Source organism: Lepidothrix coronata, unplaced genomic scaffold (assembly GCF_001604755.1).
Source record: "Lepidothrix coronata isolate B3197 unplaced genomic scaffold, Lepidothrix_coronata-1.0 Scaffold101, whole genome shotgun sequence".
Taxonomy (NCBI): domain Eukaryota; kingdom Metazoa; phylum Chordata; class Aves; order Passeriformes; family Pipridae; genus Lepidothrix; species Lepidothrix coronata.
This window is the reverse complement of record NW_016690281.1, coordinates 112,311-136,403: the sequence shown is the minus strand read 5'-3', so window position 1 is coordinate 136,403 and position 24,093 is coordinate 112,311. Positions and strand designations below refer to the sequence as shown.

Below are 24,093 nucleotides of genomic sequence, written 5' to 3'. Positions count from 1 at the left end.
AACTTCTCTACAGTGTTATCATATATTTTGATATGGTAAATTCCACCCTGGTATGCTGGCAGTGGTAAAAAAAGTTAAGAACCATCAAGTAATATTTTGTGTATTAGAATGTATACATGTATTCTCATTTAGAAAACTCTATTTGTATTCCCATTCGAAAGGAAGGAAACCATAATGCTAAGCACAGCAACTGGTTTTAACATATTTTGTAAGTAAAATTTTTGTACTGCAAATCTCCCGAGTTGGCCAAGTAGTAGAGGTAACTTCGTTTTACAACACTGAAAAAAGGGTATGTAAGCCCAGGAAGGAGACTTGCAGCGTATCTGTATTTGGATGGGATAGTTAATATTTGTACAGGCACTGGGTTGTAGCTCATTTTCACTGTGGTGGTGGTTAGTGGAAGATCTTGCTTGTAGCTAAGGTGCTGATGAACATGTTATTTATTTGTTTTAACCAAAAATGTCAGATTAAATTTTATTTTCACTCAGGAGAGGTTTAATTCTGTCAGAAATACTCTTTTCTTTACATGAGGGTGGTCGCTGCTGTAGTTGGCATCAGCACAAGTTCTGTGAGATGGGAGGCTGTGAGACACACAGAGGAAGGTGCTTTTCAGGACCCATCAGCCACAGCTGCCCTGGAACAGTGAAATAGCAGGATGCAGAGAGGCCGTGGTCTGCCTCATAAGTAAGCTGACTCCATGAAGTCAAGTTTAAGCAAAATCCAAGAGTTAATACTGCTGCCTGGAATGGGTTACTCACTGTTTACTCTAGTAGCACAGGGATCTTCTGCAAGGTGCAGGGACACCAGTGGTGCTTTCTTCCCCTTCTATTCTTGTGCTCTTCCTTGTGTTCTTTGTGAAATCCTACAGAAAGGCTTGTGCTTGGCTGGAGAGGTCTGCTTAGGCCAGGATTGAAAAGCTGTTTGCTGCAGCACTTGGTTCTCCCCAGCTCCATTCTGCCTTTCCCTGGCTTTTTTTCTTCTGCACAGCTATGCCCTCTGGTCTGCCCATTTCCATCAGATGGCTTTCTGTGTGGGGGTATTCTTCCCTTTCTCTCCCTTCAGTGTTTCTCTGGCAAAATCAAACTGTAACTCTTGGAGAAGGGGGATCCCTGTTCCTATGCCGTTGTATAACCCAGAACTGGAGATGGACAGCGGGGCTGGGGGACAGCTGTCTGACTCCCCCTCGTCCTGCGACAGACACAGGGCCTGGCTACAGTGGGAGCTGAGTTCACATTCCATGCTCCATCTCTGTCACTTTTGCCATCCAGAGCAATTGCCAGGCTCTGAAACGCAGGTAGGCTTCAAATGACAGGTTTCCAGCCCAGACTGGTGATCTGCCCCCTGGGCAGAGTGTGGGAGTTGTGACTGTGGGCTGGCACTGAGGGGTCTGGACTGAGCTCACCACCTGGGGACCAGCCTGTGCCTGCAGAGGCAGCTCACCCTCCTGAGAGAGGAGCTTCCTTCCCAGAGACGGGAACCCTCCAGGCATGTCCTTTTTGGTAGTGGAGGGCTCCTGCCAGGACAGAGAATTACTGATCATAGTAAGAGCATTTTTAGTGGTTTTCAGTTTGTTTGGAAAGGCTGCAGTGCAAGTGGAGGCTTGTGCCAAGTTTTAGCCTAGTTGTAATGCCATTTATTACTCTCGCACAATCACTCCACCTCCACATCCTTCTCACCTGGCTGCCTACCAAATATTAGCAACCTGGCTCATCATGAGTGAAACAGGTTCCTGAGAAAAAAAGCTGGTGTGTTCCCAGTTCAGGAGAAGCTAGTTCCGATACACTTTTTTTTTCCATCGCAGAAGTGCCCCAGGCTTAGATTTTTTTGTTTCTCTTCTGAGCAGTGTTGGCTCCGTGGAAATATGCAGCTGTACAGATCAGCTGTTGACAAATTCTCATCAATCACAAGGTTTTTCATTGCCTGTGGAAAACTAACAATACCCACAAGACTAGTATGGAGCAGGAGCTTGAGGATGTGGAGTCAAGTTATTGGGGGTAGGGACAAGTTAATTTAGGACAGGGTCAGCTTTTTAAATAACTTGCCTCTGCATCTTGCTTTGTGACCCTGCATCACTGAGGCAAGATGCAAGGATGTTCCAAGTGTTCATCCACCATGAGCTTTATCTAAGAAAAGCAGTTCTTTTAGGTGTTGCAGTGATAGGGCCGAAGGAACAAAGGGTTAAGAGAATCAAGTGAGGGGGTTGTGACTTCCAGAACCCTGTTCCCTAAGGTTTACCTCTGTCTGTGGAATTATGTGTCAAAACTCCTTAGTGAATAGAGGCTGAGAGGACAGTTTTTGTTCTCCTAGCCAAGTCTTTTCTGTAGAAAACCCCTTGGGGAACGTGACTTGTGCAGTTTGTGTTCTAGCCCTGACAGAGGTGCTTCTAAAGTGTGTTATTTTGCATGCAGTTGCTTTCACAAGACATACATGTTTTTTACTAATATTGGGGGAACTGTGCCTGTGCAATGCCCAGGTACGTGTGGACATGCACAAACACACACATGGATCATGTTCCACCTCTGCAGATTGCTGAGTACAAGGTCTGCCCCAGGCTCCCATGTGATGATGTATCATGATCTCACATTACCCGGAATTCCGTTTTTTTTCACCACTCTGCTGTGACTGAGCCATGTTGTGCCATCAGTGTCTCATCAGCCCTTGCAGCCACGTCCACAGCCCTCAAGGCCCCTCCAACTGCGCCGCAGTGACGAGGTTGGAAGCCAAGCAACAGCTCAGCAGGAACTTGCTGGCAATCACAGCAGGGAGACCAGTGAACTGGTCTGGTTTGCAGCTGCAGGGCTGTCATTTCTCAAAGCGGCTTGTTCTGAAGCAAAGGAAAAACAGTCAAGTGAGGAAGAGAGCACTTTCCAGGTACCTCACTAACACAACCAAAGTTAAAGCTTGCTGAATTGCCATACCCTCAGAGTGTTTTCCCAGAGTGTCTAATAACAGCTGTCAGCAGCACCACTGGTTTGCTAAATCCTGAATGTTCTCATTCCTTGGGACAAACTGAGAAAGCAGTGTTGAGGGGAACTTTACATCTCAAGGTGCTTTTCTCTATTTGTCCCTTTTGCTGTCCTGCTTCCAACCTTTTCCTTCTATGTCTTTCTGTATGGAAATTTCCATACCATTGGCTGTCTACCCCTCCACCAAGTCTACAAGATGAAAGGAAAAAAAAATAGGCTGCAGAATGGGGAACTGGCTGGTGTGGCACATTTAGCTGCATGAGAGGAGAAGCAGCTTCTTTTTTAGCTCTTAGCTAGTATACTCTCTATAAAACTCTGACCATCTGTGCAGGAGACCTAAGTTCCTGTATTCTCAATGCAGAGTGGCAATTGTCATGGCAAAAGTTGTTGCAGTCACAGCCACAGCCTGTCTTTGGTAGAGAGATGGCTGTGCTAGACTTGCTCCAGTCCGTGGAGTGTGACAGACATTCTAAGGAGCTCCTGTCCCAGTTCAGTGATGGATCAGTTGCTTCCTTCATCATGTCCATTGTATAAGAGCAGGGCATTCATAGCAGTGTGGTGTTCATCCTCTGCTTGAAGTTTACTGAATTGGTGACTAACACATAGCAGTGGGACTTTCCTGCTTGCTGCTGTTTCCCCAGCTCTTAGACATGGGGAAATTTGCCGTAAGCTGAAGAGTTTGAGGTTGGCTGCTTTTCCCCAGCGCTCAGCTACTGTTGGTTTCACTTGCAGTGAGCCACCCACACAGCAGCAAGAGCTATAATGAGGTGAGAAAGCACTAGACTGTGTTCTGCGGGTAGAATTTCCACACCTGGCTGAGGGTTATAACCACTCCCCAGTTCTTGTCTTGAGGCTGTAGAGTTGCTGTGAGAACCAGGAACACCCTGGCCATGGCTGGCCATGGAGGCAGTGCCTGTGGTGAGTACCCAGATGAGGTCTGGAGGAGCTGGCTCATACTGTGCTGCAATTGCTGGCCAGTGCATGTGTCTGGCAGGCCCTGGGCTTGAAGGCTGTGCAAGGCAGTTTGCTGCTGGGTAGTCTGCCCCCTCTGCTGCCTGGCTGAGGTGCTCCAGAAGCACATAGTACACTCCTATACGACAGGGGCAATGAAGCCGTGATGTGCCTTGTTTCCTTCACTAGGGCAGGAATTAAGATCCACAGTTTGATGTGTGCTACCTATTTCACGGCCTCATTCTGAGCTGTGCTGGGCCCCTGCAACAAACGATCTTGTCCAGAAGCGTCACGGGTTCTTCCCACTCCTGTAGTGGGTTTGCATAGCAAGATTCTGTAGCAGAGGGGGCTACAGGGATGGCTTTTCTGAGAAGTCACCACCTTCTCACCTTTTCTTCTAAAGACACAATATATTGCTGCCAGTGACATGAGAAGTCACTAATAGTGTCAGGACTGTGTGTTCTGTGGTTTAGGGATGCAGCCAGCCAGCCATCCCCTGCAGCTCACTGTGTGCCGTGTGAGCCGTTTGCTTTGCTTTAAATGTGCTGCCACAGTCAGAAGTTGAAGACAGCTGGTGCGTTTCTCATCCTGTAAGAGGTGCCAGAAGCCACCCAAGGCACACTCTGCTGCTGCACCCAGCCCCAGGTGTGGAAGAGCTGCTGTGAAGCTTTGCAGCCAGGCAGCATAGGTGGGACATGCTGATTTTTGACAGCTGTGGTAAACTAGAGCTCCATGAGATCCACATGAGGCTCTTGCCATAAATAGCTGTGTGCCAGCAGCAGAGCTCTGGTCTTGGTGCATCCTTGCTTGCAGAGATCTGGAGACAAAGCTGATAGATGTTGCCTCCAGCAGGGTCGGGTTCTGCCAACCTACATGAACAGAGCAGGGAGTTCTGCCAGCTCTGCTGACTCAGGTGAGCTCTGTGGGAATGCATGACAGCCTTGCTGACCTCGTGCAGAGATGCTTTGGGCATGTTTTGCATGGTGCAGGGAGTTGGGTTTGAGCCTGAACAGAGCTGTAGGTTTCTGTTCCAGATGGTCAGGGTGAGTTCACAGGCACAGTCATTTCTGTTTCTGTTTACCAGCATGTGTCTGGTGATTTCCTAAGAGAAGATACAAGCCTCTGTGCAATCTCCTCCATGTGTGCAAGACATACGTAGTCACAGCTCTGTGAAGGTAAGCTTTTTTTCTCTGTCAGGAGCCAAAGTGATGACCTCTTACTACAGCCTTCATGCAGAATTCATGGAGGTTCAGACTTGATGAATATTGGGGAAAACAAGAGGTCGAGCCCGGTGTTGGCAGCTACAGAAAACTGGCAAAGGCAGAAGGGAGGCAAGAGGGCAGGGTGCTGGGGTCTCTACAGATGGCACTCAGCATTCCCCAGACTGAAAGCAATGCACTCCTCCCTCCCCTGCAGCATCCTGTGTCAGCTCACAGCCACCACCTGCGGAGCTCCGGTGTTTTTCAACCTGCTGCTTTGCTGACTAACACCTCCGCTTTCTGCCTGGCTCATTCATATTTTAGCCCATTTCCTGAGCTTTGAGGTGGCTTCTTCTATTGCTTTCCCTTCCAGTAGAACACTGTTATTCATGTTTCAGCTGTTCTCCTGCTATTTTTCACTTATTGTAATGTATGATTATCTTCCTCCTAAATGTCACCAGTCAGTAAAGGTGCCTTTGACCCTAGAGTTCTGCCAGGTCTGTATCTTTGATGGTGCTGAGGATATTGGTTTAACTCCATTGTGACAGGAAGAAAATACAGAGGTAGTACTGTTTGTGGGGAGTTTTTTCCCCAAACCATGAACTTGATAACTGCAAGCGTGACTAGTTCCCTCTCCTACAGGAAGGAATTGTCAGTTCTGATTGTTGTTTTCTCTGCATGTATTCTTGCTGATAAATACCTACAGATACCTATCCTTCTTCTAGTCATGGCAAAATGTTTTTGGGTCATGAATAACTCTAGCAGAATCTACCAAGCCTTCCCTGGTGTGCCCTTCACACTTGCTTCTTGGTGAATATTGCCACTGAGAGCTGGGCTGAGACTACACTTTTAATGAGTTAAGTTTGAGAAAAACAGGCCTTTAGGTGCAATGTATTTAAATTTATAAAGCTATTCGTCTTAGAGTGCCATCAGTGGTTTTGTTTTAAAAATTAGCTCTGTAATATCAAATGCATACAATTGCATGGTTTAAAAGCAGTATGGTTTGTGCCAGCCAGACTATCACTCTTTAGGCTGATCACATACCTTTCCCTCCTTCCTCTGCACAAATAACAGTACTGGCACAGCTTGGAGAGTCCTGTGTAATCAGGGAGCGAAGGCTGCACCACTGTTCTGGTCTGCTATCCTCACAACAGAAAGATATTACTAAGTGCCTGGGGAATGTCTAGCTTAGCTGCTCAGCCTCACTGACCCTGTGCTGTCCCACACTGCACCCAACAGTGGTGACAGTCTCCACAACCCACAGGTGGCATCAGCTGAGGCAAGTCTTCTCTAGAAGCTTGGGCCTGATGCTGTGCCTGCAAGTGATCCACAAAGCACACAGAAGGGAGAGCTAGTCTCTGTTACAGAGACTGCTCCAAAACACTCTGAGGAGTAGCTTCTGCACTAAGTCTTGGGACCTTCTGTATGCATGTTCTAGCAGTGCACAACCAGCCCAGCTACCAGCAGCTACCTGGGAAACATGGTCAAGAGCCACCTGCCCTGGCCTGAAAGACCTGATGCTTTTCCCAGATGGGAAAAAGGGTGGATCAGAGGCATGGAGGGCTGAATGTGGAGCCCCCTCATCCTGCACCCTGCTGCTTTGTGCCAACTTTACTGCTGCAGTCTTCTTGGGTTATTCCAGCTCCTTGTTCTTTACCCTCCTACCACCACACTACACTGTGTGTGCCAAATCCCTCCACAGTGCTGCTCATTTCCTTCTTGGCCAAGGACAGAAGTATGCATGGGCTCCTTGCAGCCCCTTTTATGGTAGGTGTAGGTGAGTTGGCTGACCCTCCCTTAGTGTCAGCCTTGCAACCTGCAGAGCCCCAGCCCAGATACAAGCTGTAGGCATGAGATAGGGCAGCGATGAGCCCCCCACCTGTGTAGGAGCCAGACCATATCCCTGCCTGTCGTCTGAGGATTGGTGGTGTTGCCTTGGTCCTGGGGCCATTTTGGGGATGGATGGATGGAAGCTGAGCACAGTGGTGCTTGGCAGTCTCCAATGTGGCACATGCTGTACTATGCAGTTTGGCTTAGCTCTTTAATACCGTGACACTGATGCCTCCTCACTGCAAGGGTCTTATTCCACCAGCCCCACTATGACCTTTTAGCTATGTGAGTTTTTATCAGCTCTCCCACCCTTTTCTCATGTAAGAGATCAGAGCAGTACAGTAATAAATACTGTGTGGGTGTCTGGACCTGAATTCATCACCTCCTCTCACCACATCCTTCTGTCAGCACAGTAATACTGATACAGTAGTGACGTCAATCTCCATTTATCGCTGTGTATTCCAACACACAACGGCCCTTGGTTGTGCACAAGTAGGCTTTGCTCTTAGTGCAGATGAGACTCATCTTCACCCCAGCTCCTGCGCAGATGGGCTCTGCAGTCGCAGTGATGGTTTAGCCAGGCCGGCCATGGAAGTGTTGGAGGGCTGAAATGCACAGGACAGGGCAGGTAATGTTCATGTTTCCACTAGTTTTCCCTGCTGCCAGTTTGTTGCTGCTTGATATCTGCACTTCACTGTAACTCTTTCTTATAACTGACATGCCCTTTGTGCCCTGCCTGTCATTGCTGTTGGCCTCTACTGAACAGCCGAAGCATTCCCGGCTCCCCATTGCTTCAGCTTTGTGATTAGATGGCAGTGTGTACTGATAAGGAATTTTTTTCAAGAAGAGAGCTTGTTTGGGCACATATAACTGGTGGAGTGTGTCTTCCACTCTTTTTTAGCTTGGGTGTAGCAAAACTCCTTTTCTCATGCTTGGAAATATCCTCTTTTTTACCTAAACTGAATTCTTAATTAGTTTTGGTTTGGGTTGGGTTTGTTTTGTTGGTGTTTTTTTGCTGTTTTGTTTGTTTGCTTGGGGGGGGTTGGTTCTGGGATTTTTTTTGTTTTGTTTTTTGGAAGTTTTGTAAGTGCATACATTTCCTGAAAATACTTCAAATTGAGAGGTTAGATTGCATCCATCTTTGGCAGCTTATAGTATCATATTTCTAGATCCTTAACAAAAAATAATCTTCATAAATCTCTGTGTCTGTATTGATCCTGTTTCCTATTTGCTGGTATATTAAAACCTTGTAGCATCATTTACATATGCATATCTATAGGAATGCTGATCAGTTCTATTGCTGTGGTCTTGTACACTGTGCCCTAGGATACCACAGAGTTTGCAGCAGTGGCACTCAGCAGCTGTATGATGCCTAACATTTTATAAGAATTAAGTGACTGTGTTTCAAGGCTGCATGAGGCTGACTTGGAGTCCCCATTTCATAGACCGAGATGGTCTGAATGAGGTGGTAGAAAGGACTTTTCTAATGCCAGACAGGGAACAAGCTCCTGCCTCTGCTCATTGCCCCTTGCCGTTCTTCCCTCCAGATGAACAATCACGTGCTGACAGATGGAAGCAAATGGTAAGCGTGTAACAAATGGAGGAGTGTACGAAAGGTGGGGATCTCAATCACAGACTTGAATTGAGGTTTGCAGGGGACCTGACTGGAGAAAGCTTCAGAACAAGGGCAGCTATACATCTCCATTTAAATAATGAGGTCTTTCAGACATCAAAGACCACAAAGACACTGCTGCAGAGCTGCAGCTTTCCCAGCTCTTCCGCACGTGTCTTGTCTGCCCATGTCTCGTCACAACCTGGAGCACAGCCAGGAGATCAGACACACAGCACTGACACTGTCTGTGGTGCTCTCAGAGGCTGCAGTCCTTTCCCACCATGCTGAGATAGGAGAACTCTGCAAGAAGAGAAGGAGATAAGTGTTGTACTAGTCTGTGGGCGCTGGCAAGGGTAAGAGATGGTACAGTGAAGTCCCAAGTGAGGACTTGCTTTACTCATGTTAGCAGATCCTACTGCTTTTCTTTTTATTTTTCCACTGTGTTCTTATTCAGGAACCTCCCTTCTAGATTACAATGCTGCCTGTTAACCTCTCTCCATTGTGTAATGGCAGCCTCTGGCAACTCCATAAAACATCTTCCCAATGAGCTACTTGTGTTTCTTGCTTCGAGTTTTCCTTGCTCAGTCCTTCCTGTCTCATTGGGTTGATGGTACCACTCTGAGGAGTGGAAGGCAGGTAGGGGAGGCACTTGAAAGAAACCATAGTCCACTAGGTAAAAGCAGCAAATACTTTCCTTGTGTTGCTCTGTTCATTTAGACAAGAATGGGGGTAAAATGAGGGAGCTACAGCAGTCTCACGGATATAAAGTGGCAGAGGCCCTGCCAATTGGATTCTGAAACAAGCGGTGGGTCTGCAGACCTCTCTAAGGACCCATCCCTTCCTTCCTTCCTCTGCTGAAGAAGAGGCAGCAAGTTGCCTTTCTTGGCCTTCCAGCGTGACCAAGACTGTGGACTATGACAGTCACAAAACAAAGTGATACTGAGATGGGCTTATGGTACAGCCAGTCTTGGCATGAGGTTGGATGAGCAGGTTTCAGATGGCAGGATAACAACAGGCCTTCCTCAAAGGAATGGGGATTTGGAGAAGAGCAGTGGAAGGATGAGTGGGAGTACAAGGTGGGGTTAGACAGTGGGCTGTATCTCAGTGACCAGGAAGTGCACCACCAGAAGTAGTGGTAACAGCAAGAGTTATTACATAGAGGAAACTTGGAGAGCTGGGACCAGAGGGGTCAAGAAAAGGTGTTTCCTCAAGGTGATGTATGATGCAGAAAGAAAGGCTGGAGTGTGGGGGAAGAGAGCTTCTGTCCTGCCACTGGCAGCAGGTGAGGGAGGCTGGCAGGGTGCCTGGGGCTCCTTGCTGAGCTGGAGCAGTGCTTCCTGGGCAGGATATGTTTGGCAGGAAAGGAGGGGCAGCAGCTGCAGCACTGCTCCCACTGCAGGGCTGAGGTGCTGCAGCCACTGAATGTCTGTGACACCTCCAGAATGAGGCTCACTGATCTCTGGCACCTTGGGAGCACATCCCTGAGCTCACACAGGGCTACAGGGGCTTTCTGCTGGCTGCTAAATTTATTTACTTTCATTATTTGAGTAAACCTGGGAAATTTTTTTAACACCACAAATGTTCCCCACGTGGTAGAGGCCTCACTGGCTTCTCTCTGCTGAGTGACTGTCTGGGTGTTTGCTGCTGGTGGTGGAAGGCAGCACAGGCACCCAAGAACCTGGACACCTGCAACCCCCCATATCAGTACAGGCTGGGAGATAAATGGATCAAGAATAGCTTTGCTGAGAAGGACTTGTGGGTGCTGGTGGACAAAAAGCTGGATATAAGCCATCCATGTGCACTGGTAGCCCAGAAACCACCTGTGCCCTGGGCTGCATTCCCAGCAGTGTGGACAGCAGGTTGAGGAAGGGGATTCTCCCCCTCTACTCTGCTCTCGTGAGACCCCCACCTGAGGTTCTGCCTGGAGCCCTGGAACCCCCAACATGAAAAGGACGTGGAGCTGCTGTACTGAGTCCAGAGGAGGCCATGGAGGTGCTCCAAGGACTGGAGAGGCTACAGACAGGTTGAGAGAGCTGGAGTTGTTCAGCTTGGAGAAGAGAAGGCTCTAGAGAGACCTTATTGCAGCCTTTCAGTATTTAAAGGAAGCTAGTAAGATACGGACAGACTTTTTAGCAGAATCTGTTGTAAAAGGTCAAGGGGTGATGGTTTTAAATTAAAAGAGGGTAGGTCAGACTATGTGGCATGGCACCGAAGTGCATCAGCACAGCCTTTCCCTGCAGTCAGTGCTGTACATTGTTCTCTTTTGTGCCACATGGGAGGCGGGTTTTTTTTTCTGGTATGTCTTCCTGGAGTCCTTTAGCTAGATATTTCATGTTTATTTAACCATGGGTAGGCCAAATCAATGACTTCTCACCAGCCTTGCTCATACAGACCCACAATGACCTTCAGACTCTTTTTGACTAATTCACTGCACAGATGTTTAACCTTCAGCAATGTCACTTCCCATAGTGGTAAGCCATTTCTAGTTGCAGGAAACTAATGAACTAAAAAATAGGTTAGCGCTTAAACCAAGAGCCTTTCCTGTTGCATGGATAGCCTAAGGCTTCAGTCACTGCTGCTTTCTCTGCGCACATGCTGGCAAGGAACAAGGATTTCACTGACCTCACTTGTGGCCAGTTGGCAGGGCTGTTGATCATCCCTCCCTCAGCCCATGGAGTAGGTACACAACACAGGAGAGCTGAAATTACTTGCCTAAATAAAGCACTTTTAGACATTTAATGAAAGCAAGATTAATTCCACCTCAACCTTCATCATATTAGTAGATGTCTGAGCTGAGCTTTTAATTGATTGTGGGAGTTTTTTTTGTGTTTTTCTTTTTTTCTTCCCCCCCCAGGACATCCAGTCAGAACCAACATGAGGAACAAATGGTGGCTCCAGAATATTTCCTTCTTCCTTTTATTCCAATACAGTAAGTTCTCAGATATTTTTTCCAGGCTGTACACCCACAGGATTTATCTTGACAGTTGTTGCCAGCTCTGATGAGATGTGCATGAGCCCAGGTTGCCATGGGACAGCAAGCACAAGATATGGGAGAGGGTTCTATGGGATAAGGAGTGGAAGACAGGCACAGGAAGGTGCACAGCTGGGCAGAGCTCAGCCAGGCTGCGGGGAGCAGCACCAGCAGGGGGAGTGCAGAGTTAGTGCTTGGCTTGACCTGAAATGTCTCCCAGTAACATTAGAGTAGGATTTCCCCCACCCAAAAAACCTGTTGCTGTAGCAAAGATTCTGGTGGCCAAGACCACGGCTTATGGTTGCTGTTGGCAGGCCTGCCAGGGACAGTGGAGTGAACCTCTTCTGATGTGAGCCCCTTGGCTCAGGACTGGACTGTGCAGAAAGTCACCCACCGTTTTTTGCTGGTTCCTACCCACACTGCAAACTCCATATGACTCAGAGCTGACTCTCTGAACAGGTCAGCTGGACAGGACAAGGCAGCGACAACTGTCTGCAGGGAAACTTAGATATATCTTACGTGCTGCTTCTAGGCAGAGCATTGGACCTGCTCCAGTTAAACCTAAGTTAACAGAAAAGATGCATTCAGAGTTATATCTTCCTGCCATATGGGACCTTTGTGATGTTTGGTCTGAATTTTGTGTAATGGAAGCCAGGGAATTACTGTGTACTAATTTCAGTTTGAATCAACCTAGATCTTACTGTTAGAAGTGTTTGAATTTTGTTTCTGAAGCTGTCAAGGACAGACATTTCATCCTAGATCTAACTGGGTTTAGGACACTTAATTATTTCTTTCCCAGTAAAAAGTTGTCTTCTTAATTTTGTTAATAGGTTCTTGCTCAAAGATACACTTGCAGCTTACCAGCTACCTAGGAATAGTAGTCCGTTTGACTAATTAACATAATAGCATAGCAGAATGCTAATTACTAATGCTTAACAGCTTATTAGTACTTGCTGTCCTCGCTAAAGGAAAGCAAGAGATTTCTAACCCCATTTTTGTAGGAGAGTAAAGTTAGGCTAAAGGAGAAAAAGTATGTTGCTCAGGACTCTGGACCAAACAGCACCTAGACCAGGACCCTCAGAAGAGTCTATTGAGGGCTCAAAATGAAAAGAGAAAAATTAATGAAAATTTTAGAACAAAATTCTGAAGTCAGTGTGAAATGAAAAAGTCAAAATGAAAAAAAAAGTGACAGCCATATCACTTGAATAATTTACAGTTTAAAAAAGCATATGTACATCCTTGGGGCCAGTCTGTTGCAAATATCCCCAAATTTGTTCTGTCCCTCTCCTAGCTCTTTGGAGAAATGGTGGTCTTGTATACAAAGTGCTGAGTGCTGCCCAGAGCTCACATATGGAGAGCAGGAGGACTGGGTAGTAAATGTTGTGATGGGTGACATCAGCAAGGAAAAGTTGGACTTTGTTTTCCTTTGAACTTATCCTGGCCTAGAAGGGGGCTGCTCCCTCCACTGGACACCCCTACTGTGCATTGGGACTGTAAATGCAGAGACGCTTTGTTTGTGGGGACAGTCAATTGATCTGGAGGGCGGAACAGATGGTTTTGGTCCATCAGTGCACATGCTGCCTGCATTCCATATTGTTGGTGGTTCTCTGCATACGGCTTCAGCTGTAAAATTGGGCATTGTGATTGTTGAACATATTGTATCAGTCTGCTTTCATCATCTGCAAACAACACTGAACACAAAGCATGTTGCAAAGGGAAAGGAGGAAGCAGGGAGTGCAGCTTCTCTAACCAGACAAGCAGCAGAATGACAATGGGAGGAGAGCTTGCAGCATGGTCAGCGTCAAAGGATTTGCGTGCCTGATGGCTGTGAAGTAACAAGTTCTCATGAGGCTGGGGGCAGCCCTGATGGTAGGGGAGGACCCATGCTTGATTTAATCATGGATGTTACAACCTTGAATCTCTTTCTAGATGACAACCATTTTATTCCCCTCAAAAAGGGGTGATACTGTACATGTCAGAGATGAATGGTCACTGCAGGAGGCATGGTTTGCACCAGCATGGCATGCTGCATCTCCTGCAGGCCTTTCCTCACTCAGCCATTCCTAGGGTAGTGGTGATAGTTTTAGTCAGTCCAGGGTGCTGTCAGGAAAGGACTTATCAATGCAGACACTTCTCACTGTGCTGCATCTTCCCTGCCTTGAAATCCAGGGAGATAACTGAAGTGTGTGATGCACAGGACAATGGTGCTTTTGTACAGCACATGTCAGATACTGATCTGTGAGCAGAGCTCCTGCAGAACAATTATAAGAGCATAAATGTTGCTTTGTGACCACTTTCAAATGACTTAATTTTCTTAATGACCAGTGTAAATTCCACAATTGCCTCTAAAGTTTTCTTTACAAGTAATTAAATTGTGCCTATCAGAATGATTAACAGAAATTTTAATAATTATAAATTTGCAATTTTTTTTCCAAAATTTCATTAAAAACATCAAACCTCTGGAGCTGGACATGAAATGTATTGATGCTGCAGATATCAAGCTGTAGAAAACAGAGAGAGGCAAAGAAAGAATTGCACATTTAAAAAAAAAAAGTGGTATTTTAGTGAAGTGCCATGTACATGTCATAGAATGAAAACTAGACTAGCAAAGAATAGTACTCAATTTAGGAAGTGGTATCATAAAAATGTTTGAATATGGTACTGCTTCTTACTGGGTTATCATGCCTATTCTATGTGCCATATAAGTGAAGACTCTTGCTAAAATATGTGACTGCTGTAGTGATTATATGAGAAGGGACAGGGATAAGTCTGAAAATTCAGTCACAATTTGGGCACTCTCTGATTTTGGCTGCCACAGTATTTTTAATAATTTTTGTTTGACACTTATCTTGCTGTCAAAGACTTGTCATCCTGTAGAGCTGGAACACATCTTAACCCCAAGGCTGGAGATTTTTGTAAAGGCTGTCACAGAATGATCTGTTCCCTTCAGATTTAGTGAGAACCCTGAGGACTGCATATGGTGATGTAAATTTCTGCTTGCTTTATCATGGAAGTTGATATTGTGTTTTTTCTTTCCAAATCTACAGCTGTGTGTTGTGAAAACCTCACTTGTTTTGTGGACTACATACAGACCCTGTCCTGTATCCTGAAAAATGACCTGGGTGCTGGTTCATACAACCTCACTGCAACATGGTATGTCTTGGTAGGATGAGCAAAGTCTAGTTAGCAGGAATCTCTGCATGGCCATAGCACGGGGGTGACCTTCTGTCCTCTTTGTTGGGTAGAAATCCTGTTCTTGCTGATATGCTGGTTTTTTACTTGGCATTTCACACTTCAGCTACCAACTGACTTCCCCCATAGCAAAGGACCCCTGGTTCCTGCCTCCACTGACTGCTACGCTGACTCCAGCTTCCTTAGCATTGCCTGCTCTCTTCCCATGGGAATACCTTGCCCTTTGCTGCTGTTAACAGTGAACTTTCACCCATGTGCATTGGCAGGGCTTGTGCAGATTGTTCAATCCCATATGGCTGCTGTTCTGCCCCAACAAGGGAATGGAGGCAGTCCTGGGTTGTTTAGCCCTGAGGAGCACCTTTCCTTTTGACTTTTCTACTTCTCTCAAAGATGCTAAGCTGAGCAAATAGAAAGGGGAAAACATCTGTCAAAGTTCAAAGATAAATTTTTATTTGAACATGTTGACTTTTTTTTAATCGAGTTCTATGCCTGGTGGTTCAGCAACAAATTAATACAACTACAGCATGTGGTAGATGTGGACTTATTTGTTTTGGGTTTTTTAGGATTCCTGAGGAAGATCCTGAAAATACTGTGGCTGCGTGCAGTCTCCTGCAATTGTCCAGGAACACCAGTCACACAGAGTACATGTGCACTGTGGACATGACTGAACTCCTAGGAGATACCAAGGTCCAGGTGGATGTTACAGAGGTAGCTGATAGGCAGCAAGTGATTTCCAAAGACTTTTATTTGTCAGACAACAGTAAGTACAAAAATGGTGGATTTGATAAATACTGTCTGACTATGTCTAGGTGCCAGGATAGTCTGGGCAAGGAGTGAGCATGGCAGCAAGTGGTGGGGGCTACATTTGGTGTACACTCATCTACACAGAGCACTGTGCTTTTATTGTCACTATTATGCTTGAGGCTGAGCTTAGAGCTGGCTTAGTCCATGCTTTTCATGGGGAAATTCCTTTTCACCATGAAGCAATAGGTGACAAATTTCTACCTTCGACCAGTCTTATACCTAGATTATTATGCAGGAATTTGTTCTTGGCTGGATTCTAAAGAGCAGGAGGAATTGCTTTATTGCAAATGTCACAAATCATAGAATCCTTAAAATGGTTTGGGCTGGAAGGGACCTTAAAGATCATCAAGTTCCAACCCCATGCCATGGGCAGGGACACCTTCCATTAGACCAGGTTGCTCCAAGCCCTGTCCAACCCGGCCTTGAACACTTCCAGGGATGGGGCAGCCACAGCTTCTCTGGGCAATCTGTGCCTCACCACCCTCACAGCCAAGAATTTCTCCCCAATATACAATCTTACCCTGCCCTCTGTCAGTGTGAAGCCACTCCCTTTTGTCCTATCAGTACATGCCCTAGTCAAAAGTCCTCTTCCAGCTCTCTTCTTATCTCAAAGTAGTTCCAGAAGGCTCTTGCAGTGGACACCTAACATGACATTATTTTGGGTGGCACAAGGTGTCCCAGATGCAATGGATGTAGCAGTTCCCCTTTATGGGGCAATTCCTAATCATCTCTCCTGCATGACAGGAAGATTGAATGCAATCATGTAGCTGACTTGGAATGCTGGTATGTTCTGGTTGTGTAGCAAACTGAAGAAAAGGAGTGGTTAGTCAGGCAGATGGGTACCGTGCAGGCATATGAAAAGGATTTTTCTACTTGGATTCTTCTGAAATTAAACTTTACTTGAGAAGTGTTGTCTTTTTGACAAATGCCATAACATTTCAGGAAGTCCCCTTGACTCCACTGACAGACTAGAGATTAGGTAGTAGTGCTTTGCATACCTCCTGAAGGTCCCTGTCCAGAGGCATTGTAGCTCAGTAGCAGGCCCTGCTGGAGTTTTGCGTTACTGCTTTTCCATACATGAACACACCCTGCAGGGATATAAAAGCTTGGGTTTTGGGCACTTAGGACACAGGGAATTGCACCGGGTTTATGCAGTGTCCCCTTGCCTCAGCTTTTCCTGATATCTGTTACATTGAGGAATATTTCCCCAATTTTTCAAGCGATCGTGACCTCATAGAGTCCTCTTATGTCATGAGAGGTGCTCTACTCTTTACTTCTCCCAGGACTTATTATCCTCTTGTACTATCTTCTTCTGCTCCCTAAGCAATGAGGAGGTTCAGAGACAGGCAGAAGGTATATTCAGTGAAAACTCGGGCCTGACTTCATTATGCTGCTCAGATGGGAGGTTCTGTGCATGACTGAGGGGCAGGATTGCTGTGTATGTTCTCCTGTATGAGGAAGGCCCACCCGTGCCAGGGCAGTTTTGCTCCCTACTCGCTCTGCATTGCTGATACCACACTGGGCCGTCTTGTCTGTAGTAATGTTATGAAAGGTAACACCATCCTGTCTTCCAGTCAAACCACAGCCTCCATTCAACCTGACCACTTTGTTCTCAGAGGGTTACAATATTTCTTGGGAAACCACCTACCAGAAATCTCCCTTCCACTTTTTGAATGAGGAGCTGGAATATCAGCTGCGTTATAAGAGAAGAACCGATAGCTGGGAGGTAAGTGAGATGTCAGTTTACCATCAAGTAGGATGTACCAGAAAAGAGGAGGCCAGCACAACCAGGATGGCAGCACTGGTGTGGAAGAAGTATTTTCATGGTTTAGAAAAGATATGTTTCTGCTTGACTGGACTGAAAACAGGCAAACCCAAAAATGAATCAAGAAGCAGAAGTTGTGTGAGAAGTAGTAGTTCCTGTGAGGAAGAGTGATAATTCATTTGATTCTCATGCTGTCCTGTATGGAAGGTTCCCCAGTGGCTGAATGCAGCTGCAGACCAGCCAGAGCATGGCCTTGAAGAAACAACATGAAAGCAGGGGAGGTTATTTTACAGGGCTCCTCACTATGCAGCAGTGAGGGGAAAGTGAGAACAGTCACTCTAACCCTGAGTGTTTGGTGTTTAATCATTCACAGACTCAGAAGACTAAAGCTGTTCATGAAGGTAAACAGACACTGGTGATCCTACCGTGGGAACTCCAAGTGAACACTGAGTACGAGTTCCAAGTGAGAGCCAGACCCCGCGAAGACAGCGGCTACCATGGGTTTTGGAGTGAATGGAGTCTTCCAGTGTCACTGAAAACCAGCCCTGCCGGTACATGCTACTAGCTGTCCTTGCCCTTCCAGTTAGTCCAGTGTCAGAATGCTTTCAGAACTCTAATGAAATCTAATTAATCAGAACAAATTCTAAATAGTCTAGATAGGTATGGTTAGCTTTCTTGCTGAGTACAGGAACCACAGGCCTGGACTGTCAGTACTGATGTTCTCCCGTGGAAAAGGATTTGGTGGGGTTGCCTGTAGGTTTGGGTGCCACAGCAGGAGTGTAACCTCTAGCTTCCTCTTCAGTGTCAAATGCCCAGGGTCCTGCTTGCAGCTTTCAGAAATGAGGGAGATCTCCTCTACTGGAGCTTAGTGTTATCTTCAGCTGAGGGGAGAGGGATCCTGCTCTCAAGTCTGAGTTCTGGGACTGGACTCTAATGGTTGGTCATGCTGGGCATGGGTATTTTGTTTGGTAGCCACCACTCCGCAGGGATTTCACGGTACCTTATGCACAGAAGTACACTGATGTTTCTTGTGGTGGAACAAAGGCTATGAAAACAGGGAACCTTTGCTCCAATAGAGCAGGGCAAAATAACTGCAGTCAATGTCAGCAGAATGCACTGAGCTTCCCTGCTCTCTCATTCGTCTGTAGCTCAAATTGAAATATTACAGGGTTTACACGGTGCTGTGGCAGCAGGGCCAAGCTCCATTTGCAAAGGGATATCTGAGGTCTGGATCTTAAAGGTGCACCTTTTCACCACAGGTGGAGAGCAGCCACCAAACAGTCATTTAGTCAACACCATTTCTTCACATGTCTCTGGCCAACTGCTCTCTCTCTTCACTTCATGGATCACTTATGAGGTGTCCGTAAACCAGGAGTCAGAAACACCAGGGGTCTTTGTGGCAGGGAGCTGTCCTGCCCCAAATTTGCTGGCTGTCTGTGTGTGGTGCAGCCAGGCCATGGGGCAGCTGATGCACTGCTCCTTTCATTGATGCAGTCTTCTCTGAGCATTCTCATTCAGACCTGGGCCATGGGGCCCAGGTGACAGCCTCAACGTCCCTATGAGAGAGTCTGGGGTAGAAATTAAGGGTGCCTCAGAATCACTTATGTTGGAAAAGACCTCCAAGATCATCAGGTCCAAACTGTGACTGATCATCACCTTGTCAACCAGAGCAGAGCACTGAGTGCCACATCCAGTCATTCCTTGAACACCTCCAGGGATGGTGACTCCCCTGGGCAGCCCCTTCCAATGCCTGACAAGCCCTTCCATTGCAAAAGCCCTTTTTCTTCTTACCATCTCCTGCTTATTGACCGGAGGACAAGTGCAAGGTGAGCCTGAATGACCCTTCTCTTTGTTCAGCAGTAACACAAACAGCAGGCATGGGATGGCTGCTGCTGTTTGGTGTTGTTGTGTCAATCATGGCTTCAATCGCAACCTTTCTGGCCAAACAGCAGAGGTAAGAATGCTTCAGGAAGCGTGAGTAAATGCTCTTATTCTATCTTGATAAAGATGGGGTGTTCACAGGCAGCCTTTTTTGTATGGGCAGCATGGGCTGCTATGAGCTTGTGGGGACCAGCCAAGTATGGTCTCTAGCTGATGTCCTGCTGGGACCGAGCTGCTTTTCTCTGGGGCTCTGCTGCCATTCAGCTGGTTGGGTCAAGACAGTGGCACACAAGGATGAAGCAAGGGCCACCCAGCCTCCTGAGCTGTTCTGGTCTTGTCTGTGCTCTGCAGCTGCCAGATGAAGCAGTAGCCAGGGCTGGCCTGCACCTTTTCAAAGCTGACATAGGCCCCTCAATGCTGGCTGGGAGCCTCTCTCCCTTTTGGGGTGCTGACACGGAGGAGGGCTGGGCTCGTGCAGCAACAGGGCTGGCACAGCCCAGGTCCACAAAAGAATTGCATAGGGCAGAGTTCTGATGTGCAGACCACAAGCCAGCCCAGCCTGAGGGGAAAATGCACTTCGAGCACTTGGTGCTTTTCCAGGAAGGAAAAAATTGGAATCTCTTTCCTTAGCATGAATATATGTGTGTGCAAGTGCTGAGGTTCACAAGAAAGGCCATTAGATGGCTCTGGCAGCACAAGGCATCCTTGGATCCTCAGCCACTTTCTAACTCATGAGGCTGGGCAGGTGATTTCAGTTGCTTGAAATGGATCTAGAGATGCCTTGCTTTGCATCTGTGACATATGCTTAACCCCAAAACCTTTCTCTTTTCTCTTCCAGCTTTTGGAAGAAGATGGCTTGCATACCAGACCCTGCTCCCTTTTTCAAACCTCTTTACCTGGCACATAATGGAGATTTCAAGGTATAATTGGGCTACACAAGAACATGTGTAGTGGAGCACATAACAAACTTAAAAGCCATTGTGCTATCCTGGGCAAGGGATTCTCTTTAGGGCAGTAGGAGGGGAAATCTATCTCAAAGGAATGCCAGAAGGCTCTAGATATAGTGACCAGAGCTCTCCAGTGTCTGTTCTGTGCCATGAAGGCTTTTATGTCATGTCTGTACTGCTTATTCTCTGTAGGTGCTGTCTCAGTGTATGAGCTGAGTTCACGTGATTTGTGAAGACTGGGATCCTGATGGGAGTCAAATACCAGAAGAATAACTGGGACTTTTCCAAAGCTGCAGTCCCATGGGGCCATAAAGGCCATGGAACAGACTTAATTGTAAAGCCCAGATCTCCCACTCCAGGCTCTGATGTGACACAAGCTCAACATTAAGCCTTATGGTTCTCTCTGAAAAGTCACTCATGTAGGCAATAGTTATGCCTATTGTCCTGGGAAGATGTCCAGAGCTTTGGGGGAAAATCGCTGTGATAGTACAGTGCAGCTTGACTCCCTATGAAGGAATTGTCTTTGAGTAACTTTGCCTAGCCCTCCCAAATTCTCTTCTCATTTAACAGCAGCCAAACTTGCTTTTGTAACAAAATAGTTTGCAAAATCTGCAAAGTTTTCTGGCGTCCTCAGGATGCAAAAGTAAAAGCACATTGAGCATCCATAAATAATTATTTTATTAAGCTGAGGAGCAGCTCACAGTCCTGTTATCGAACTGTAAAAGTGCTGGCATACCAGTGCAAACATCACTGCCTCTTTCTGAACAAGTTCCTGTTGTTACAGCAGAACTGATCAGAGACACTTCAGAGTCTGCTCTTTCTTTTTGCTTTTTCTTAGACCCTCTGGGAGAGGGCCCTAATGATCTTCATGTACTTACTTTCCCACTGCTGCAAGGCTGATGTTTGTAATTAGATTAAGCAAGTAGTCTTGGAGGGGTGCTATTCAGGCCGAAGCCAGTAGTGACTGTCTCCTTTCCTTCCTTCCTCTTTCAGACCTGTTATGCCTTCCTATATCTGCACCAGAGGGATACTTGCATCCTCTGGTGAGGCAGCTGGTACTAGTTGCTCTCAGGGGAAGGACCAGGAGGACCCAGTGTGTGAATTCCTGAGAGTCACAGGCTAGTGCTTAAGGTTAAAATAAAAGCTCCCTGGTATGCCAAGAGCCATGCTCCTCTCAGGTGAAGCCTTGGGCTTCTCTGTTCTGTGGGAATTACATTCTTGCCAGTTTTTACATAGGCTGTTCAGCGCTGCTGGGAAGGGAAGGAGTCTCAGTTGCTAAAGCTGAGTTACTTCCTAGGAAATTTGGAGATCAAAGCAGCAGTTGCTCACACAGCCACAGCACAAGATGCACAGGCAGGGATGTTAAGAGGATGTGCTGACATCACTAAAAAGTGAACAGACTTGTCATTTTTGGCCAGCAAAAACCCAGTTGATGTAGGTCTTATTCAACTGCATCCTGCCTGCATCAAAGAAAGGCAGGTTTTGTTAGGTTATATCTCGTGAATAATGTTTACAAATTACAGTAGTAATGCTCTGCAGACACCACTCTTGGATTGGGTAGGAAGCAGTGAAAATGTTAGAGAAACTTAAAACATAGAAGGGAAAGCTAAGGAACATTGTTTACTTGTGTGTGAGTTCTTAGGTTCATACTGAGTGGGAATTTGCAAAGAACTGTCAAGAGGGAATAGGAAATATTCTGCCCACTCAATTCTAAGAAAAGGATTTTCTGTTGTTTCTCCAAAACCCTTTTTCCACCTCGGGTGGCTTTCTGTCCATTACAGCTTTAATACAAAGTTCTTTGTAGCTTAGGTTAAAAATTAATTAAATAAGACTTGGTGCTTTCTGCTGTAATGAAGATTTTTTTTTTCCCATGCTCTCTGTCAGAAGGTAATAAGCTCCTGCCAAGCTGTTCTCTTCCCAAATATTTTGCTCGTGTATAGTTATGCTGAGTGCAGTTTGGGGCAGGAGGCCAGTAAGATTAAGGCAGTCTGACAGATGTGGCAGCACTCAGAAGCCTTCACAGTGTTTATGAAGTGCAGTGTTCTTACCTATTTTATACACAGCAGAAAGCAATACACTTAGAAGAGCCTTGACACAGCTCAGCCATTAGGTAAGTGGAAGACAGGGAGCAGAATCCTCAAGTAGGACTTACTGGCATTCATTAGTGGCACATGTCTAAAATTTGCAGTGATCTGAGTGTCTGATTCAGGGACTTCTTCAAAAGAAACATAAACTTACTGTTTTCTTAAATCAGAGAAATCCAGAAGTGCCTTTACTCTCAGATGTGACTGAAGGCAAGGGGCTTGTGATCTAGGGAGAATACCTGGGACAGGGCAGTGTGATGCTAATGGTGATACAGAAGGGCAAGATTCAATGTGTGGCACTCCCTAATCATCTGAGTAAGTGTTGCAGGTGGTGGCTAGAGTTCTGTGAGGACCCCAACCCCTGCCTGCTTCTGCTTCCTTCTTTTCACTGTGAAAGAAAAGCTGTTCTGGTGCATACAGAAGATCGGAGAAGCCTTGTCCAGACCCCCTTCCCAGGAAACTGAGGCAGGGGAAGTGAGAGAGCAGGACTATGTGTGTGTTGGTTGCAAGTGCAGTACATGGGGAGAAGCTGACCATCCTTCCCTAGAGAAGCAGTGTCCAGGACAAGAAGGTAGGGGCAACTTAGTGGCTTGGCCTGGGACTTCAGGCTGATTGATGAAAGAATGCTGCTATGGGCAGTGGCATCCTTTGCAGCATAGAGAAAATTGCAAAGCCATGCAAACCTCTCAGAGCTAATTACTTTCAGTTACTTCAGTCAGTTCGCCTGCAGCTGTGTCTGGTAATAACAGCATCTCCTACCCTGTTCTATTGGAAGAGTCAGTGGTTTTAGAGTTTGCCTTTGCCTCTAAAAGTATAAGAACTTTCAGTGGAACCTCAAAACTTGTGATACTAACCTCTCTCACTGTATGTCCTTTTCTGCAGAAGTGGGTTGGTGCATCCCATACAAAAATGACCTTTGATTTCTTTGAATGGGGAATAGTCCTTCCAGAAGTCCTAGAAGTTTACACCATGCGTCCTTCTAACAGCACCTCACAGGAAGAGCTGCATGAGCTGAGAAAGAATCTGACTTGCAAGACCTGTGTGTCTTGCTTGACTGCCCCAGGCCACAATAGCCAGTCCCTGTGGTCCAGTGTAAACAGCAGTGGTGGGACTGAGGAGCAGTCATATGGGCACTTGTCCATTGATACGGTGACTGTGGCTGATGAATTTACATCCTGTAACTGCCAGTGCAGCTGTAACCACGTGTACAGGGGACATAAGCATACCAATGAGGAAGATGATAGTGCTGGAGGACCTGGTTACCCCAAGGTTAACATTGATGAGGAAGACAGAAAGATATCCCATGACTTGCATCTGGCTGATCTGAGCACGCAGGACAAAATACTTGCTTCAGGTTCCGTGTCCACAGACCACTTGAGGAGCACAAGTGTCCCAGTCCACCAGCAAGTAGAAAGGTCTTCAGAAGGAGGAGTGGGGAACATCCTAGAAGCCCTTTGCTTGCAGCCTCTTCGGTGGGATTTGGAAAATCCAGGTTCTCTACCTTCTCCTGACGGTGACAGTGTTTCCTACAGTGAAGGCTCCTATGACTTCTTCCCTCACAGTACCAGGCCCGGTGACAGTTACCCTATGATCTGCGTTGATTTGGACACTATTGACAGTGGCTTTGTGGACTCAGACTGTGGAAGTCCACTTGATTGTGAATTTGGGCAAAACAGTCAGACCGACTGTGGGCCCATCTCTCTTGAGCAGGAGGGGCAGGACTTTCCACGGAGCTACGTCAAGCAGTGGGTCTCCTGTCGCTCTGACAGCCCTGTCAGTGGGACACAGGCAAACTGAGGGCTTGATGTTGCTTGGCAGAGTGTGGGGCCTTTCCTTACTGTGCCAGGGGCAAAGTGTTAGCAAAATTCAGAAGAGAAACAAAGTTTGCTTT

The 24,093-nt window shown here is 46.6% G+C and overlaps 1 protein-coding gene across 3 annotated transcripts; it reads left to right on the top strand.

Moving 5' to 3' along the window:
• The first annotated feature begins 4,332 nt into the window (after positions 1-4,332).
• IL21R (interleukin 21 receptor) lies at positions 4,333-24,076 on the top strand. Of its 3 annotated transcripts, XM_017823090.1 has the most exons (10): positions 4,333-4,830; positions 5,002-5,092; positions 11,413-11,487; positions 14,577-14,682; positions 15,285-15,481; positions 17,100-17,251; positions 17,664-17,841; positions 19,148-19,244; positions 20,010-20,091; positions 23,085-24,076. In XM_017823090.1, the coding sequence occupies exons 3-10, from the start codon at positions 11,433-11,435 to the stop codon at positions 23,997-23,999; spliced, it is 1,782 nt and encodes a 593-aa protein (XP_017678579.1). In that variant the 5' UTR covers positions 4,333-4,830; positions 5,002-5,092; positions 11,413-11,432; the 3' UTR covers positions 24,000-24,076. The 3 variants fall into 3 exon arrangements, with proteins under 3 accessions (XP_017678579.1, XP_017678577.1, XP_017678578.1); XM_017823088.1 differs by lacking the exon at positions 5,002-5,092; XM_017823089.1 differs by lacking the exons at positions 4,333-4,830; positions 5,002-5,092 and adding an exon at positions 5,099-7,574.
• The last annotated feature ends 17 nt before the right edge of the window (positions 24,077-24,093 follow it).

Bases quoted from the DNA above. Each gene is read 5' to 3' on its own strand.
- IL21R (XM_017823088.1), top strand. From the start codon at position 4,791: ATGAACAGAGCAGGGAGTTCTGCCAGCTCTGCTGACTCAG. The intron at 17,842-19,147 runs GTACATGCTACT...CTCTTTGTTCAG, and splicing joins ACTGAAAACCAGCCCTGCCG to CAGTAACACAAACAGCAGGC. The intron at 19,245-20,009 runs GTAAGAATGCTT...TTTCTCTTCCAG, and splicing joins TTTCTGGCCAAACAGCAGAG to CTTTTGGAAGAAGATGGCTT.